Source organism: Vipera berus (genome assembly GCF_964194415.1).
Source record: "Vipera berus genome assembly, chromosome: 1".
Lineage (NCBI taxonomy): Eukaryota > Metazoa > Chordata > Lepidosauria > Squamata > Viperidae > Vipera > Vipera berus.
The window spans coordinates 273,973,406-273,993,186 of record NC_138202.1 but is presented as its reverse complement, the minus strand read 5'-3'; the positions used below and the strand labels follow the sequence as shown (position 1 = coordinate 273,993,186).

Here is a 19,781-nt window from a genome sequence, read left to right as displayed (position 1 = left end):
TTCAAACGACTCTGAGAAGGTACTGTTTTCATTGCTGTTGTCAATATGCCATTGATATTTGAAGGCATCACACTGACAGAAATCCAGTATGATTTGCAGCTGCTTTCAGAGTAACAGAGAGAAGAAGAGTTGGTTAAATGTTTTTCCGGTCTATGGCTTCATTTGTTCTTTGGAATCACAGTGTCTGGCCTCTGAACAATGAATGATTTAGAGGAACAATGCTTGCCAGTTTTTCAACCTGCAGCTTTATTTGTTCTTTAAGGCACTGTAAGACTTTAATAAATTTTCCTAGTTTTAACTCTTTGCTTTTGATCTAAAGACTTTTATTTAGAAGTTTGCTGCTAGGTTTCTGCAGCAGCACTACAATTATTATTATTAAATTTATTTACCGCCCATCTTGCAATTCAAGGTGACTCTGAGCAGCTTACAGTGAGATAAAATATACAAATATCCAAACAATTATAAATACAAAAACAGATTATTACAAAAATTAAAACAAACTTAAAAAATGCTTGATCCTAGCCTCTAAAATTGTCCATAATGCCTGCCCCCATTGCACCAGAATAACATTCTGATACAGTACGTTCCATTTGCTAGCGTAGTCTATTCTGATACCCATTTGATTTCCTTGTTCTTGTTTTCTCCATATGTTCAGCCTCTCTGTTCAGCCTCCAGAATGTTTCAGTCTGCATTCTATTGCCCTCAGATTCTGAGAGCTGCAAATGACACACACAGCTGCAGCTTATATGAAGAAATACAAAATTGACTGTATTAAGCAAACAAAATTCAAATACATAGAATAACAATGAAATGAAATAAATACATTAAGGAAAAAATGCAAATAATGTTGCTTTTACATAAATCAATATAAAATATATACAAAAACACAGATTATTATTAATATCAAGCCAAGTAAAACTAATCTGTTATCACTGTTTTTTCAGTTTAGTTTTCCAAAGAACAGCTGCTTTTATAAGCTGAGCAGTAATATAAATCAAATATATAAATGGCTCATTACCTCATTACATTCACTAAAAAAATATCAACAGCATTCCCACTGAGGAAGATATGAGCAACTGATATAATTTATACTCTGCACTTCAGAAGAAAAAAATAATTTATGTTGGTGTCTATCCAACTCAATTGCTGATATGAAACATATTCCAGTTGCAACCCATCATTTCTTTTGGGGAAATATATAAAAGATTCAGAATATAGTTGCAACAAGAGATGGCTTTTAAAATACCGGTATGTCTGTGACCATGTACAATAGCTATGCATGTCTCATTTAGGAAATACAGCTTATTTGTTCCAGTGATATTTGCTTCTTGAATTGGTTTCCACAGTTTAAGATGGATAAAAGTTTGCTTCTATCCTTATAAGGTATAGACTCTTATTATTCAGGAAACAATGATTTCTGCAACGTTAAAACATGATATTCTTTATATTCAAACTAAGTTTATAGTTATCTACTATAATACATATCAGAAAACTTTTACATTTTCTGCTATCTAGTCTTTAAAGTTACTATGACAAGGACTGAAATCAAGAACTTTTGCCTGAAAAGAATATGGACTATATGAATATGAACTGAGCTATGGACCCTCTTCTATAAATAATATGTTTCATATCTCACACAAGGACTCAGATTCCACTGAGCCTGAAGTTAATGCCATTGGTATCCTGGTACAATAGCTGCCATGTGCAACATAAACTACTCAGGAAAGAAAAAAAACATAATGTTGTTAAACATTAAAAACTACTCAAGGAAAGGAAAGCATTAAACTTCTCCTTAAAATAATTAATTTATAATACCAATTTTGTATTAACATGGCAAAGATTATAGCTACGTAACATATGATCCATATTACAGTACAGTTCTTTACTTTTAGCAGAACTTCCGAGTCATTGTTATTACTGCTAAGCTTGTAAGCCGCCCTGAGTCTTCGGAGAAGGGCGGGATATAAATGGAATTAAAATAAAAAATAAATAAAATAAAATTACTATCAATTTGGTACTCTGTACCAAAGGATTATTTAGGTTTGTTTTAATAAACATTCCTATGCTTTTGTGAGATGTAAATAGGTTAGAAGAATTGAAAATTTATATTTTATGTAATGATTATTCAGTTCCTAAAAAAACCCTCAAATTGTTTGTCTACATATGTACAGTATATGAGCTTCCAAGATATATCTAATCACTGGGGTTACTACCAATATTTTCAAATTAAATAGATTCCATAACTTTTAAATCTATATACTACTAAAAGTTTTGTATCTGTAACATTTAACTGGGTAAAATGGTGCACTGTAGGGCAAGACCTTTTGGACCAAGATACCTCAAACTGCTTACATCCAAAATCCTGAACCTAGACCTTTCAATTCATTCCTTTGTTGGAATTGATATTTGGTAAATTTTATAAAAGTTTTATATCATAAAAATTATCATTAAACATTTTATGACATAAAACAAAATGTTGTAAAAAATTCTTGTGATCAACTCCTGATGTGTTTGTGCTATACAATTCAATATTGGCTATTTTCAAGGCAGATGCATCTCTGAATATCTCCCTGAACTTTAAAGGATTTTTTCAGTGAAGGCAGTACATTAAAAGTTTTGTTATTATTGAAGGTATTGAGGAATCTGGTAAGAAATTATCTCTGAAACAATAACCCAGTTGTTCATAGTGTGTCTATACAATGGGGGAGCATGTAGACAAAAAATTTAAAATTCATACTAAACTATAATTTAAAAGTAAAATTTTATAAGATGATGTATAGCTGGTATTTAACACCAGATTATCTAGAACAGGGGTGTCAAATTGCCAGCCCGCAGGCCGGACGCCACACCCACCCCATCGTCCGAGTTTGACATGTCTGATCTAGAATGTATAAAGGTATTTCAAATGAATGCTGGAAATGTAAATGTAAAGAAGGGACTTTTTATCATTTATAGTGGACATGTGATAAAGCAAAGAAATATTGGAGTAGGATTCATATCTTAATACAGAAAATTCTTAAGTGAAGATAAAGATGAAACCAGAAACTTTTCTTTGGGGCTTAATGGAAAAAGACTTGGGGGGAAAAATTGGAACTTTGATTATATGTATGTTGATGGCAGCAAGACTACGGTACGGACAAAAATGGAAGGATATTTAGATTCCCACTAGGGACGAATGGCTACAGAAGCTGATGGAATTGGCAGAGATGACTAAATTGACTGTTTCGATTAAAGAAAAGAATATAAGTACCGGTACTTTTGTTTCTACTTGGAGACTGCTTCTGGACATTATGCTTGAGGTGGAAAAAAATGAAACTTTGGGTTTTACTGATTAGATTGATTTGTTATTATAGAAATGGCTAGTTTATACTATTATGGAAAAGTAAAAATTTGAGTTTCGATGTTAATGCTCTATTCTACTGCAACAGAGGAAGTCGGAAGTCAATGCCTTTTCTTTTCCCCTCTCCTCCTCACTTTTCTTTCCCCTTTCCCTCCCCACTGTGTCCTATTATTTGCTTTTGTATTTTTGTATTTTATTCTATAATCTAATAAAATGTTATAAACTGAAAGATGGGGAAAAAAAGTTACAGCCATTGCAGGGCCACCCCCATGGTCACATGATCAAAATTTGGGTGATTGGCAGAATGCCCACACCTACAATGACAAGAGTGCTGCCACTTTCCCTGATCCATCTCCCCCTTTTGGCCATTGTGCATTCTGCCTTGCAGGCAGCAAATAGCTCCGACAGCCATCTTGGACTGCCCAGGGATTGCAAGGAAAAGATCCAGCAGAACTGTGTCAAAGTAGGATCTGACTTTGCCACCTGCTTTTTCCTGTCCCTTTGCGTACCTCTTCCAAACCCTCATTTGCCTATTGGGTTTTTCCAGAATAAAAGCAGCAGCATTCCCTCTCCTCCGACCCTATGGTTAGTCTATGTCTGCAAACATTAAGTTGCCCTCTTTAAAAAAAAATGCTGCCAAAGGAAGATCCAAAGGAACAAGGCAAACTAAACAGGAGTCAAAGTTCCACACCTCCTCCGCCCACTCCCCTTCAACCCTCCAATTTGGAAGAAAAATCACGAAGAGGGTTCAGGCTATTGGCTCCTTGCAGTCAATGAACGTATGACTGGGGTTTAATACCAAAACAAATACAGCCTCCCACACAGGGCTTTTTCCATAGACCACCATTGCCACTTTATCTCCCAATCCAAGAGCAAAGTATCTGTCCCTAAAAGGTCACATTCAGGTATGAACTGAATTCTTGCATCATGCTTCTTAAAGCAGAGGTCCCCAGCCCCCAATCCGTGAACCGGCACCCGGCTGCGGCATACAAGAAACTGGGCCGCACAAAAAAGCAAAGCCCCAGCCATGGGATGCAGGCAGCACACGAAACCACGCCACCTCCAGTCTGCAGAAAAACATCTCCCCACAGAAACGATCCCTGGTGCCTAAAAGGTTGGGGGCCTCTGTCTTAAAAGAAATGCTTTTCCTGTTGTAAAGGAAAAGTAAAAGGCAGCAATGGCTCAGCTTCTCCAATTAACACTGGTTACATGTGGCTTCCTAAGCCACACACACACCCCAAAGTTTTCCCATTGGGTGAAACCATTTTTGGTTTCTCCATTGGCTAGCACTCTTACTTGCACTGCTCTGCTGGGGTGGGCTGCATGTTGGTGAGGGCAATTGAGAATGAACTTGGGTGGCTATGCAGCTCTGGAGCTTCTTGTTGGCCCACAAGGGCAGTTAAGAGAGCAGAGATGGAGGGAAGATAAGAAGGTGGAGGGAGTTGGAGGCAGTCCCTTACCTCAGAAGCTCACAACAATAGAATGGGGATTGTGGTTGCAAAGCAATGCGGTCATGTGATTTCTCACATTACAATTGCATTGTTTAGTGACCAATGTCCTGGTCCCAATTGGGGTCATAAGTCAAGGACTGCCCACAGTTCACTAAATATTGAAGCAAATATTAAGCTCAATTTAGCAACTGGTCACTGTGCAAACCCTATTAATACCAGAAGCAGCTTTTAGCTTATTCCTACAGCATCAAGGGGAAAAGTAATAAATAAGAGTAATATCTATTACTACGTCTATATTGTGGAAAATGCAGATATTCGAGTATAAAGTATCACAGTCTTTCCCAATTTCAAAAGACATGGAGTAGGATCTCTAGAAGGTTACATATCTTAGCAAGCGAAATATTTATATTTGACTAGTACTAGTAACAGTCTTACTTCAGTAGGGCTTTTAAATTTTTCCTATATTGGGCCAAGAAACAATGAATAGCCCAAAGTGTCCATGACTAAGATTTCCCCAGTGCTAGTACCAAACCTGAAGCACTATACTGCATAAGGCTGAAGTGCACTATACTCTTTTTAAAAAATTAAGAAATGGGATGATAAAATATAATACCCAAATTATTTCCTCCTGTTCTAGCTATTACTTGTCTGCATTTCTACTCTATTCATTTATAGTATCTTCACAAATGAGACAGTAGACCCAGATTGGAAACTAAATGAAGAGACTAGATTCGGTGTAAATGATTGTTTTTCCATTTTATGAACAAGGGCCCATATTATTACGCCAAATTTATTTGTGCTGAATATCTCACTGAATGGAAGAGCAAGAATCTTAATGTTTTACCTTAGTCCTATAAACATAAACTTCAATGTTTCATAACGAATTACCCCAAAATACTGTTTATTTGAGGCAGATCTGGAAGTCCAGGAGCTTTATATATGTGCCCCTTCCGATGACCCTCTCTCTGAAAAAAAAGCCCTGAACAATAAGGAAGGTCACAGGATGCATTTCCCAAATTCTGTCAAACTAAGTTTTATTACAATTGCATTACCTATTCTGTTCAGCTCTTATTATATGACAACGTGCAGCATGTTTAGTCTCAACAAATAGAATGGGATGGCAACTCAAGCCAACGAAGATTTATTTTATTTTTTTATTTTAATTCCATTTATATCCCGCCCTTCTCCGAAGACTCAGGGCGGCTTACAAACTTAGATCATTATTATAATCATTATAATAACTGATAAGACTCACTGTAAGAAACCAAACGTTGCATAATAAGCAAGTGGCAGAAGAGAGAGGCCAACTGCCACGCTTTCCTAAAAGCACTTTTTATAGTTTTTCTCCCCTCTCGGCCACCTGACGGACTAGAAACTTAAACCTGCCTAAAGATGTCCCATCTGGAACCCTTACATTTCTAAGGCACATGGATTAACAGTGGAGCAGAGTTCAGGAAACTACGTATGCGCAACCTTCACAGCACATGCCATATAGTCATTAAAGATCCCTAGACCCGTATATAGAAAGAAGAGGGGAACGCCAGGCGGCGAAGAAGAAATCCGACGAGAGGAGCAAAGAAAGCGAGGCTTGCGGGAGGGAGGCTCCGGGCGCTACTCCCACCGCCGGGCCTGGCAGCGAAGCTATGCGGACACTGCCCTTCAAAACAGGCTTTTCCCGCAGCAAGAGACACGCCCGCCTGGCAGCGAACACAGCCCACAAAGCAGCCGTGAGCGGGAAAGTTCACGCCGCCCCCGCTTTAAGTCTCCAGATGTTCCCTCAGTGACAGTTGGCTTTTTTTTCCCCTCCCCCCCTCCCCCAGCGCGCGAAAGGAATCCTAGCGGTCACTCCCTAGCAACGGCCGGGAGCTAAAGGGTGCGTGCCTGCGTCGGGTTTCAAGAATGGGAAGCACGCGCCCTGGCCCCTCCCTCTGCCTCCTCCCACTCTTTTCTTTCTTCCCCGAGCCGGGCGCGCACACATACTGCGGAGGTTGTGGATGAGCTCCGAGTGGCTCGTGCCTCCAGACTTCCAGGCCATCGTTCGACAGACTCTGCGGAGCAGGTAGAGAGCCGCCTTCAGTGCCGCGACTGCGCACAGGAGTTTCCCCAGGAAGGACACAACCTCTAGCGCCGACACAGGCGCCGCCTCCTCGCCTCCCGCAGCAGCGGCTGTCGCTGCGCGTCCGCCGGAGGGAGGGACTGCTCCCCCGCCTCCCCGCGCCCTCGACATTCTGAACGGCCGCCGCCGGGCAACCGCGACCGGTGTGCGCAGGCGCAGTTAACCGAATGAAGGGGACACGGCGACTCAGGGAAGGAGAGGCTAGAGGTGCTGACTGAGGAGGAGGAGGAGGAGGAGGAGGAGGTGGTGGTGGGTGGGGTCGTCGGGGGATAAGAAGATGTCTAAACGGAAACATGTGGTTGAATTTATATATAGAACTGAATAGCAGCTCGGAATGTGAAGTGGGAAGGTTCTTGGAGTGGGGCTGCAAGTTTGCAAAAATGCTTTTCAAACACTTGAAATATAGGCCGATCCTAGGATTAAACGCTGCTTGCAGGTATGCAGCCATATACATCTTATGTGTGCACTAAAGCAGTGCACCTGCTTTGCATAAATAGCAGTGGGCTGAGTTCACACTACGCATAGTCTTGGCTCAGTATGTTGTGTGGACCTGTGTGGGTGGCTGGCTGAAGGTGTGCAAACCCAGGTAATTATGCGTGTCAGCTGAACATGGGTGGTGTAAATCATTAATACAAAGGAATACTGTACTCACACCTCATGGCAGGATCATAGCTGCTTCTCAAATTAATGCTGGCCCAGGCATTTTTTTCTCAGAATGATCACTTTTCCCATTCTTCTGCCTGTTGTATTTATTTCACCTCTACTTACAAAGTACAAGGACTGAATGAAAAAGAATGAATCCAGTGTTGTCAATTGCAATAAAAAGTATTGACAGGTTGTTTTATTTTGGTTGTTGGGAAGTAGTTTTGTGAAAATGTTGGGTTGCTGTTTGTGAAATGGAAGGCTATGACAAGTACTCAAGCAGTTTTAAGCAATGTGTCATGACTGGATTTTTGACTGCTAAAGAAGACCCTTCCACTGAAAATCACTACTAAAAGCAGGTTCTTTATGGTGATGATTATGTTACTGTGGCCAAAAAATATAAATATAAATATGGTGAACAGAAAGAGCTGATTTTTATGATCAAAAATGAAGTGAATGATCTGCAATAACAACATCATCAAGTTGATGAACTGATGGAGGACATCTAGATTACTCAAAAAGACATGCTATCAATTTTGGCATTTCACAGGAATATGTGAGCCACATTAATTGGTGTTCTTCAATGTAAGCAGTATAGTTGTGCGCACAGGGACAATGACAAAATGCTTTATTAAGCCATTTTAAGGTTTTCAAACATTATTTTGTACATCTTTGTATACAAGTATTTGTGTATCTTTTTTAAAAGTCATATTAGCAAGGCTATATTTAATAACATTTTGAATGCCCCATTTTTTTGGAGGATGACTTGTTTTTAAATAGTTCAAAATAGTCTTATATCTTTGATTTGTAAATATTTAAAATTTCTGTGTAAGTCACTCCATCAGGATGTGTTTTATATTCTGAGATTCAAGTAACATAAACCTGATATTGTTTGCCATGCCATAGGAATTAAATGACATTAATCTCATCAGACAATACCTATAATGCATAAACGTGTAATGCAGTATTATTCTTAATAGAGTTATAACTTTTTTCTCATATTTCAATCCTGTGTATATTTTGAAAGTATTTTTATTTATTTTATAGTAGTAGTACCAATTAGCAAAATAGACTTGCAGTTAACCAATAGAAGCGTTTGCCATGATATGAATTTTAGTAGTTTTGCGCCACAGAATCAGACTTCACTGAAAGCTTAGGTTTGTTTATGTAGAGGCTGGAGTTTTACAAAATGCATTGTAGAGAGTAATTTTATAAACTTAATTTTTGAATAATAATTTGAAGCAGTCATGGAGTATATGCTTGGTATTCTGAAGCTTACAGATTTAATATTGGTGTCTCTGATTAAATGAGCTGAGTAAGTGCAATATGAGACATTGGAAAGCCACTGTCACTCAGGCAATATGAAGAAATAAAATGGGAAGTCATATAATTCCCAACCCACTCCAGATGGTTAAGCCAGTCATTATGTCTCAGGTTTATCTACTTCCAAGGGAATGTTGTGAAAGAGTGCAGTACAAATTCCTCTGCCTTGGGAGAGAAGCATAATAAAATATTCATAAAATCTAATTGTATAAATTAAATGCAATCTTATTCAAGGATGCAAATAAATTATTGGTTATTTTATTGAATTAAGTATGACATTTGTCTTCAGTGTTACTTCATTCTGCTTGTAGCATTAAATTTCATAATATGCTTCTTGCTCTTTCAGAATTGTGGAACTGTTCTATAAACTGTCTACCTTTAGAAAAGTTTGTCTTGAGTTAAACTCAGCTCCTATGATTTCATGGATGTGTCCTTGTAATTTGCTTAGCAACAATATGGAAATTGTCATTGCTGCTTTTGGAGAATTTTTAAAATTTTCCTATTAAATATTCAGCATTGCTCCCCTGCATTACCAGGTTCAACCCTGCTGGTCTTTTTGAGACCAGGAAAAGACAGCCAGGTGTACATTCCTACAAACTGGAAACCTAAATGAGAAAAGCAGAATTGTTTCAAAAATAACCTGGCACTGTTTTTGAATATGTACACGAATTCTCCAGGAATTGAGCTGGATTCAAGAGAGATGTCTTTTAAAAGGAATTGTAGGGAAAAACTTGAAATAGTTTAATCAGCAGAAGCATATTTTTTTATTTTTTTATTTTAATTCCATTTATATCCTGCCCTTCTCCGAAGACTCAGGGCGGCTTACAAGCTTAGCAGTAGCCTTCATTCTATGTATATGCCTGCTTATTAGGGCTTTCACACACACCCCCAAGCGGCATTATTACAAAGTCAGCTTAATTGCCCCCAACAATCTGGGTCCTCATATGTGCTTGATTCAGCAACAAGTGTCATTAAATCATTAGATTTAGTCATTAGATCCGGGATACTTGCAGAACCATCTGCTGCCGGGAACAAATTCCCATCGTCCAGTACGCTCACACAGAGAAGGCCTCCTCAGGGTACCGTCAGCTAGGCAATGTCGGCTGGCGACCCCCAGGGGGAGGGCCTTCTCTGTGGGAGCGCCAACCCTATGGAATCAGCTCCCCCGAGCTTCGGATGGCCCAAAACCTCCAATCCTTTCGCCGTGGCCTCAAAACACACCTGTTCCACCAGGCTGACCTAGACTGACAGGCATTTTAATTAATTTATATTTAGTATTTTTAATTCATTTTTTAAATTCTCTAATTTTAATTTACTGCACTGATGTTCTCAATTTCATTTTTATCTTGATTTCTGTACTTATTATATGTTTTGTTGTTAGCCGCCCTGAGTCCTTCGGGAGATAGGGCGGGATATAAATCCCATAAATAAATAAATAAATAAATTCAATGAGGCTCATGTTGTCTGCCTCCCTCAAACCGGTTCGCTTATGATGCACACCACTGTAATGAGACTTCAATTCCCCAAATTCTCATCCAGCCATTTAAACCTGTTGTTTAGAAATTCTGGACGCTGTAGTCTCTATTCTGCCAGATTGAAAAATACATTAATAACCACTGAATGTTTTCACTGCAGACTCCAATAACGCAATGCAGAACTGTGCATATTGTATATAGATGCGAAACCCTGTACATTCAGTAAGACTTACTCCTTAATAATTAAGTTTAGAACTTATAGCTTAATGACGTCGGTTTTTCCATATTATATCTTTTCAAAGTTACTCGTGCATAGCGACATTGCGAGATGTAGTGCAGAATGTCACTCCTCCTAAATCGCGCTGAGACAAATATTTAATCTCTCCGTTAGATACTCTTAACTTGGATATTCAAGGAGAGACGCATCCTACTCGCGATAGCATCGGAATTCTCATTCGTACAGAAATGGCTGTTCTTTAGGCGCAGGTACAGCGCTTTTTGTCCTCTTTCGGATGCCGTCTCCCGTGACGTTTGTGAACCAATCAAGAATGTGGGTTTGAAAAAGCCTGCGAAGTGATCTTCCTGCGCGGGAATGAGGGTTTCTCCCCGAACATGGAGGACGTAGTGGGCAAGTATGTATCGCAGAAAATCAGTAAGACCCGCTGGCGACCCGTATCTGCCACTGCCTTGCAGGCTCCCGAGATTTTCGCCACCGGCTCGTGGGATAATGAGGTAACTCGGACGCCTCCTGACCGTCGTTCCTCCTTCCTCGGGTCTTTCGACTTTCCCCCCATAACCATTTTTCTGTGCCCTCCAACTGTCATGATCGCGAAAACTTGGTGCGTTTGCTTTTTCTCGATGTGGAGTATTCCTGAACCATGGTCGTGACTTCCCCCTAGTCCAGGGGTAGGCAACCTCGGCTCTTTTATGACTCATGGACTTCAACTCCCAGAATTCCTGAGCCAGCATAGGAGTTGAAGTCCATGAGTCATAAAAGAGCCGAGGTTGCCTACCCCTGCCCTAGTCGTTCAGTTTAATCCTAAAACTAACCCCTATTAGTTTGTGCAGTACTGTTTTTGTCGTTGGTGAACATTTGTTTTGCTTTAGTGAAGCACCACGTGGCTAAGATTAAGAATGCTTAGTAATGTTAAGCTTAAATGCTATTGCATTCTTTTTAATTTTGCCTCAGAAATTGTCAGCTGAACTAAATTATTCCCATTTTACTGGAACTTAAATAGGGGTAGACGAGATAACGGAAGGCCGAATTAATACTAATTAATATCTGCCTTTACTTTAGAAATATAGCACAAAACTATTTTCAGAGATACAGATATTTCTGAAAATTTTTATAGAGCATCTTAATTGACTTTGTATGCAACATAAAACATCTCAGTAATTCTTTATTTAAATATACAACAAAAGATATAGTCCTTTGTATGCATCATTATCTTAGGTACTTTTCTAGATTATTTGAAAATGAGAAAATAGCAAAGCCACTGTAGAATAGCAGTGAAAGCATTGGACTCAGAGTGGGGAGATCCTGTCTATCTTGTCTGATAAAACCTGTTCTACATCTGACATTTGTTCCATAACATCTTTTAGACATATAGTCTATACATAGAAGCAGATGTTATTAGTGATGTTGTTGATATTGTGGCTATTACCGATATTTTCTGATAGTATCCACAGCCATAGAAACTCACCTGGTGGCTTTGGTGCTCTCCTTTCTCTCAGCCCAACTTACTTCCCTGGATTGTCATTATGGGAAAAATAGAAAATAGGAAGTAAAATAGGGTACTTTGAGCTCCTATACAAAAGATATATAAATCTAATAAAGTACAAAATAGTAATTTAATAAGTGATGAAGACACATTGTTTTATTAACATTGTACAAGAATATATATTTCTTATAATTTTACAGGAAAATAAGGTTTCCGTTTGGTCTGTTGGAGATTTTGCAGGCTTGGTCCCAAATGGTGAATATCATGGAGAACCACATTTGCTTTGTGATATCCAACATAGTGGCGATGTTATGGATATGCAGGTAAAAATTGTATAAGACATGCATTATCTTTGCTTTAGAAGCTTCAAGATATTACTGTTGCAGCCATATGAAAGCAGATTTCCAAATTGTTTTTTGGCATTATGATATATACACTCTCACATAAAAATGCAAACATTTATTACCAAGCTAAATGTTTTTTTCACTACAGATAAAATCATTTATTGTGCTAACAGATTTCCTCTCCTTAGTTTTTGGATCAGGAGAGAATTGTTGCTGCTTCATCTACTGGGAGTGTGACCATTTTCCGGCATCATCAAAATAATCAGGTAAATGGTATTTGTTTTCATTATCAAACAAATGGCAAAAAGGCTACTTACACAAGAAAACTTGAATTTAAATCAGATAAGCCACTATCTGAACTGTGAAACTAGATCTTTCCTCCTTGCCCTCTTTGGCGAAATACATTGTTCAAAAACTGTTAAGAAATTCTGTCTTTCACAGCTTTATTTTGTATATTCATTTATTTTGCAGTTCATTAGTTCATTGGAAGCATTGTGGAAGCAAAACTGAATTTCTGTCTAGAAAAATTGGGTAGTCTGGTATTATTGTATGCTGCCATGAAGCTATTTTTTTTTCTACAATGAAGTTTTCCCGTTTTTGAAATTTGCTGTATGCAACATTTATTTACTTAAATCCATAGCCAGGTTGTTCTGAATCCTGAAAGAATAATATAGAGATATAAAATTTCTAATTGGGCCATCTTAATATCACTCTAAAAAAGCAAGGGTGAATATAAACTTTTGCAGTTGGTCCCACTGTATATAAAAAGGTAAGGCTCTTGAGTTGACTACATAGACATATTTTCTACCACTGATAGAAATTGAGTTACAGTTTATTGTAATTACAGTCTTTTTTTGTGTGGGGGGGGGGGTTAGTTCCTTGTCTTGCCCACAGCCTTGGGATTTCAAAGTGTGTTGCAGATGTCTAGAATTGAGTTGTGCAACACTTATTTTGCTAATAGGTTGCCAAGATATTTTCACAATAATGAGTCTAAGTGCACAGTCTGAAATAGTTACTAGAAAAAAAGAATTCTGGCTTTGCATATGTCTATTAACCCAAGCAGAATAATTGAGAACTACATAGTGAAAATCATTATTGTAGTTGTGAAAAGGCAATAAATGTCCCATACATATTATATTTCCTATAATATACATATTTTTATGAATCTTAGATTCTATAATTTCAAATATTGCAGTTTTATTTTCTATTATTAATTTGTATATAATATATAATGTGCTTAAGTCTAGACTGAAGTAGTACTTTGCTTCAAGCAACCTTCTAATTGAACATTTTGTGCAATTAATGGATAGTTTCTTTTTTCTTATATTTTAGACTCTTTCCATAAATCAGAAATGGGAACAAGCACATTATTATGATCACTCCTGGGGAAGTGCATCATGCACTGGGATCATTTGCAATAGCCCTGAAATTTTTAGTATTGGAGAAGATGGTAGGATAAACATGTTCACCACTGACCGTAAGGAAGCTGTACGTACTATAGGTAGGAAGATAAGACTAATGATGAAGGCGGAAATATATGCCAACATATTGCTATAAGGTATCTTACACGTTTTTCTAGAAGGCTTAGAATAGAGAAAGTATCAGTTTACTTACTTACTCTTTTAGCAGGAATTCAATTTTCACTTTATAAATTTAGAAACCAAAGGGTTATTTTATTGGGATAACAATTGCCATAGCACTTAAAATACATGAGAATTTTACTAAATGGAAATGATCTGTGGCACATTCCCAAGTAATTATATGGCAACAGCTTCCACGAATAGAACTTCAGCTGATCTGCTGCTTCCACGTAAATTTCAAATAATTCTGTACTAGTGATCACTAGATTCTAAATCTCTTTTCCTGTGGAAAATAGTTTTCTGTTGTTTCAGTCTTGTATTCTGATTGGACAGAAAATATTTTATCTCCAACCTTCATACAGCAGAATACTGTATAATTGCATTTATGTAGATTATATGGAAAGAATATACCAATACTTTAAAATTTTGTGAAATGCTGTTATTGGCATTGCAAAGCTAGTATTTGCAGTATGCAGAAATTTTGAAGGTAGCATTGTTTTCTGAACTGAGCAATTACTGTAATATTGTGATTTATTGGAAAGAGTGCAGTGTAATGTACACTTTAAAGGGTTTGCTCTTAGTTTAGGGCAGTTGATTTCTACCTGAATCCTTTGTTGCATTAAAATTCACATGTATAGTTGGTGCAAGAGAGATGGAGATAGTACTCAAATTTGAGACAATGTAATGCTGTACTTGCTAAGCAATTTCATTCTGTAATATGGCTGTGTTGCCAAATCTTGATAATTTTTTAAAGAGGCATTGTTAAGTATGAATATTTATTTTAACTTCTCATAGATAATGCTGACAGCAGTACACTCCAAGCAGTGACCCAACTTCGCACAACAGAGATTCTGACAGTCAATTCTATTGGTCAGCTAAAAATATGGGACTTCAGGCAGCAAGGAAATGAACCTTCACAAATATTTTCAATGTAAGCATTTTGCTTTCATATAAAAAGCTTTGATGAAGCCAAAGTTGTACGATAGGGATGTGCAAAATTTATTTATTTATTTTAATTCCATTTATATCCCGCCCTTCTCCGAAGACTCAGGGCGGCTTACAAGCTTAGGCAGTCTATTCCAACTAAATATATGTTTTGGAGTTTTCCAGATGCAAAATGAAATAGGACTGTTTTAATCTGGGTAAGATTTGTTTACATCAGAGTGAGAAAAAGACTAGGTCATCAGATTTGGCTTTGGGGAAGTGAAGAAAGGAAGGCACTGGTAAGATCAGGCATATACTGCGAGCCTCTTCCTTGCTGTCACAATAAGGAAAAGGGGTACAGACCACGCCAGTGGCAGCCCAGGAGACGAGAGCAGAGGAAAACACTGGGAAAATCTGCAGGCTCTGGAGATATGCCAGATTGAAAGCTCTCAAGGGGTGGTTCAGACCAATTTGCCTGTTTAAAACTACTCTGGGATCCTTCTGGATTTTACTTCACTAAAACTCAGAACAACAAAAACCTGGTTTTATTCCTGCTAAAATGTGGCAGTCTGAAACTTTTCAGCAGAAATTTTGAGGGCATGACAGTTTGTAGATACTTCCAGAGTTTCAAATAGCGTTTTGACTACAAACTTTGTGATTTCTTAAAATGTTTTTCCTATGCAGGACAGGGGAAAGAGTACCACTACATTGTGTCGATAGGCATCCCAATCAACAACATATTGTTGCTACAGGTAGTCAAGATGGAATGTTGAGCATTTGGGATGTAAGACAAGGCAGCATGCCAGTTTCCTTACTAAATGCTCATGAAGCAGAATGTAAGTACCTAAGCAAACAAGATAACTATTCTAAAGTAGTAGTAACAACTAGGGGAACAATCTTTCATCATATTGACACACCAACAGTGCTTGAAAAAAAAATCTCACACACACACAATAATGATTAAAAGATGAGTGTGAGCAGGATACACGGCAGAGAGGTGGGATCTACTATTAGTCCATTAGGGCCCAGGCCAAATGGCAGAGCCAGGTTTTCATGCTCTTACGGAAGATCAACAGGGTGAGTATAGATCTGGGGGCAAGATGTTCCAAAGAGCCACCACCATAGCAGAGAAAGCTCTTCTCCTGGACTCTTATCAGCCAGAAATCCTTGACCAAAGGGACCCGCAGCATGCCTCCTCTGCTAACATGGGTGGGGCATTGGGATGAGATGGTTCCTCAAGTAATCTGGACATGCCATGCAGGGCTTTAAAAGTAGCAACCCATACCTTGAATTGCACTTGGAAGCAAACTGGTAGCCAGTGCAGTTCACAGAACAGTGGTGTAACATGAGTCACTAGGGGCCCCAAAGACTACGCACGCTGTTGCACTTTGCACAAGTTAAAGCTTCAAAATGCTCTTCAGGGTAGCTCCATGTGAAGCACATTGCAGTAGTCCAAGAATTAGATGACCAGGGCTTCAATGACTGAGTGCAGGGACCCCTGAACCAGGAAAGGCCACAACTGGTGCACAACCCAAAGTTGTACAAAGACTCTCCTAGCTGCGACTGCCATCTGCTCTTTGAACAGGAGTCATGAGTCCAGGAGAACCCCCAAGGTGCAAACAGGGTCAGTCTGGGGTAGTATGACCCCTATCCTGAACTGAATATGTCGAAGTCCTGGATCTTGAAGCTTCATGCACCCAAAGCTATTCTGTTTTGCCAGGGCTCACCATGGACCATGGTATCCTTTTTACTATGGTCCATAGTATTGAAGGCTGCCAAGAGTTTAAGGAGAGCAAGGATGCACTACCTCCATTCCACTTGCTACTCTCTCCCCATTAGTGTGACCAGTGCTGTTTCTGTTGTTTCTTAAGCTTTTCCCAGGAAAGCCCAAGTGAATAGTGTATATACTGGGCAGAATCCACTGGATGAAAAAGTCAGTAAAAAAAGTGGGATTCCAGATTTAATCAGATTATGGCTACGTTCACAAATGTGCTTTGATGGCTTACTTGGAATTGAAAGGTTGTAAAAAAAAGCGCTGATTTAGTTGGCATAGTGACATGAATCATGATTTTTTTAACCCAGCTAAATGTGGTTTATTTAATAATCTGCTAAGACTAAACCAAACAATATCATCTGGAAGTAATTACTATTCTTAGTCTAAAGCAGGGGTCCCCAACTTCCTGGGCCGCAGTTGAATACCACTCTAGCTTGTTAGGAACCGGTCCATGCAAGCAGAGGGCAAGCAAGCAAAGTTTCATCTGCTCATATGCGGGATCTAGATTGTGTCTTAAACTGTTTCTCCCCCCCCCCCCCCCGGGATCTCTTGCGCCAGAAAGGTTGGAGACTGCTGGCCTGTAGGATAAGCATTAAACAATTTCAAGATGTCCTGTGCTAACATAGAATGTAGGAATATGCTAATAGAAGGCACTGACTGATAATTTCTTGGGTGTTTCATGTATTACTAGTTTGCCATTCTGTACAAAATTAATTTTTAAACATTTGCTATCGTGAGGTTGAAATGTAAGTAACTTTTTTAGAATGTTCTATTTTTGCATATTATATTTGCCATGTATTTACTTTTACAGTATGGGAAGTACACTTTCATCCTTCCAATCCTGATCATTTGTTCACTTGTTCAGAAGATGGATCTTTGTGGCATTGGGATGCTTCCTCTGATGTGACTGAAAGAAAATCTTTTCTTCATACAGGTAAGATTTATCCAAACTTTTGATTGACTAAGTATTTCATGCTACTAGCAGACTAGGATAGAAATAGCAACTTTTCTGGTGGTGTTGCACAATATTTCTATAGTTAACTTTAACATTTCTTGTATTTCTAATGTAAAATGCTTTCATGTACTGTACAGTGTTTTTCCATGCTGGCCACATTCAACACTTCAGATTTCTGCAAGTGGAGAATAGAGGAAATGGGCATAAATATTAAAATAATTGCTTTTGGATTAATAACTAGAACAGATGTGAGAGATTCAGATTCAAAGGGCAAATGTAATTTGAAATGTGCAGAAACAGCATCTGTTGCGAACATCTTTTGTATCTTTTCCTGCAATTGTGCACCAATTGTGTATGTGTAGTTTAACAAAGAGAAGGGTGAGGGGTGACATGATAGCAGTGTTCCAATATCTCGGGCTGCCACAAAGAAGAGGGAGTCAAACTATTCTCCAAAGCACCTGAAAGCAGGACAAGAAGCAACGGATGGAAACTAGTCAAGGAGAGAAGCAACCTAGAACTAAGGAGAAACTTCCTGACAGTTAGAACAATTAACCAATGGAACAACCTGCCTCCAGAAGTGGTGAATGCTCCAACACTGGAAGTTTTTAAGAAGACTGGACGGCCATTTGCCTGAAATGGTATAGGGTTTCCAGCCTGAGCAGGGGGTTGGACTAGATGATCTCCAAGGTCTCTTCCAAATAATAATAATAATTGTGTAAATCAAGATGAGGCTGCTTTAAAATGCTATATGCACACCTTGTGCCAAATCACATTTTGCAAGGAGCCCTGGTGGTGCAGTGGTTAAATGCAGTATTGCAAGCAAATTCTGCCCACAGCCTGGAGTTCGATTCTAATAGGTTTCAAGGTTGATTCAGCCTTCCATCCTTCTGAGGTGGGTAAAATGAGAACCCATATTGTTGGGAACAATATGCTGACATTATAAACCACGCAGAGAGTGCTGTAAAGCACTATGGGGTGGTATATATGTCTAAGTGCTATTGCTAGTGCTATTTTAGCCTTCAAGTCCAGATATCTACATAGTTTTAATAATAGCCTAACTTGAAATGAAAAGGCAGTGAAAGTGATTGAAATTATTCTAGAGCAGAAAACAACTATTTTTTGACAAACAGCAAAGCCAAGTATTTTAACAATATTTAACAATACATTTACCTTACATTTAAATAATTCCCATTTTTTTACTTAAAGATAACATTTATTTCTGTGTTTTATTTTAGGTGGAAGAAATACTTCATTTCTACCTCATTCTACAGCTAATCAGTCCATAATTAGTGCGTGGTTAAACAATGATCCTACTAAAGATCGCATTGAGATTACAAATTTAAGTTCAAATTCAACTTTATCAATAAACAGTTTAGATGTGTTAGGATCATTTCTTGTGTATGGTACTGACACAGAATCTATTTATGTTAAGAAGGACCTCTTTGTATAGCGTTATTTTTCCCAAAACAATGTTATTCTGTAAATTTAGAAATTTTTTTCTAAAAATTGTAATCAATAACATTCTCTAGAATCATAAACTAGGGTCATAATTTGGAATACAACTGAACATAATTCATGTTACAGATTAAGCTTTTTAACAATACATTTCTGTAATTCTGTAATACATTTACATTAAAAATTTCCCTTTATGCATTATTGTAATTTGTAATTACACTGTCTTTTTCAGTATTATTTCAACTATTCTCTAATAAAGATTAATTGCAAGTTCTTTAGTACTCATACTAAGATATTAACAAACTGGCTTGTAGAAGTATTTCCCTTGTGATCTTTTGTGACGCTGAAGGTTGAATTTTTATTTGAAAGATTTCTCATTGATACTTGAATAAACTGTTGAGAAAGCAAAAAATACTCTTATTCAGTTGTCATGGTGCTGTGTTGTTTTGCTATATACATATAGCCCTCCAGTTACAGTGGCAATTGGACTGGGATTCCTTTCAGTAAGCAAGTGTGGTTGTAAAGTATAACATTGCAAGGCAGCATTGTTTACTGATAGCAACTTTGGTTGTCATAACCCCAGGATTGTGTGTGTTGTTAAATGGGAATGAGTGGGAGGTAAGGTGGGCGTATTTGGAGTGTCAGGTAGGTGCTATGGAGCACAGTGGATTAGCAGATGCC

The 19,781-nt window shown here is 38.2% G+C and overlaps 2 protein-coding genes across 2 annotated transcripts in view; one reads left to right on the top strand and one right to left on the bottom strand.

Moving 5' to 3' along the window:
- The window catches only part of PCMT1 (protein-L-isoaspartate (D-aspartate) O-methyltransferase), a 31,913-nt gene extending 24,792 nt beyond the window's left edge, over positions 1–7,121 (bottom strand). The window contains exon 1 of the mRNA XM_081339293.1: positions 6,772–7,121. Within this exon, the coding sequence (XP_081195419.1) occupies positions 6,772–7,018 (247 nt within the window). The 5' untranslated portion in view covers positions 7,019–7,121. The remainder of the gene's footprint in view (positions 1–6,771) is intronic.
- NUP43 (nucleoporin 43) lies at positions 6,808–19,503 on the top strand. The gene is made up of 9 exons (XM_081339281.1): positions 6,808–6,850; positions 10,739–11,079; positions 12,269–12,391; positions 12,601–12,678; positions 13,745–13,913; positions 14,788–14,923; positions 15,601–15,752; positions 17,502–17,624; positions 18,881–19,503. Exons 2-9 carry the CDS (start codon positions 10,960–10,962, stop codon positions 19,093–19,095), a joined length of 1,116 nt encoding a protein of 371 aa, XP_081195407.1. The 5' UTR covers positions 6,808–6,850; positions 10,739–10,959; the 3' UTR covers positions 19,096–19,503.
- Positions 19,504–19,781: the final 278 nt, after the last annotated feature.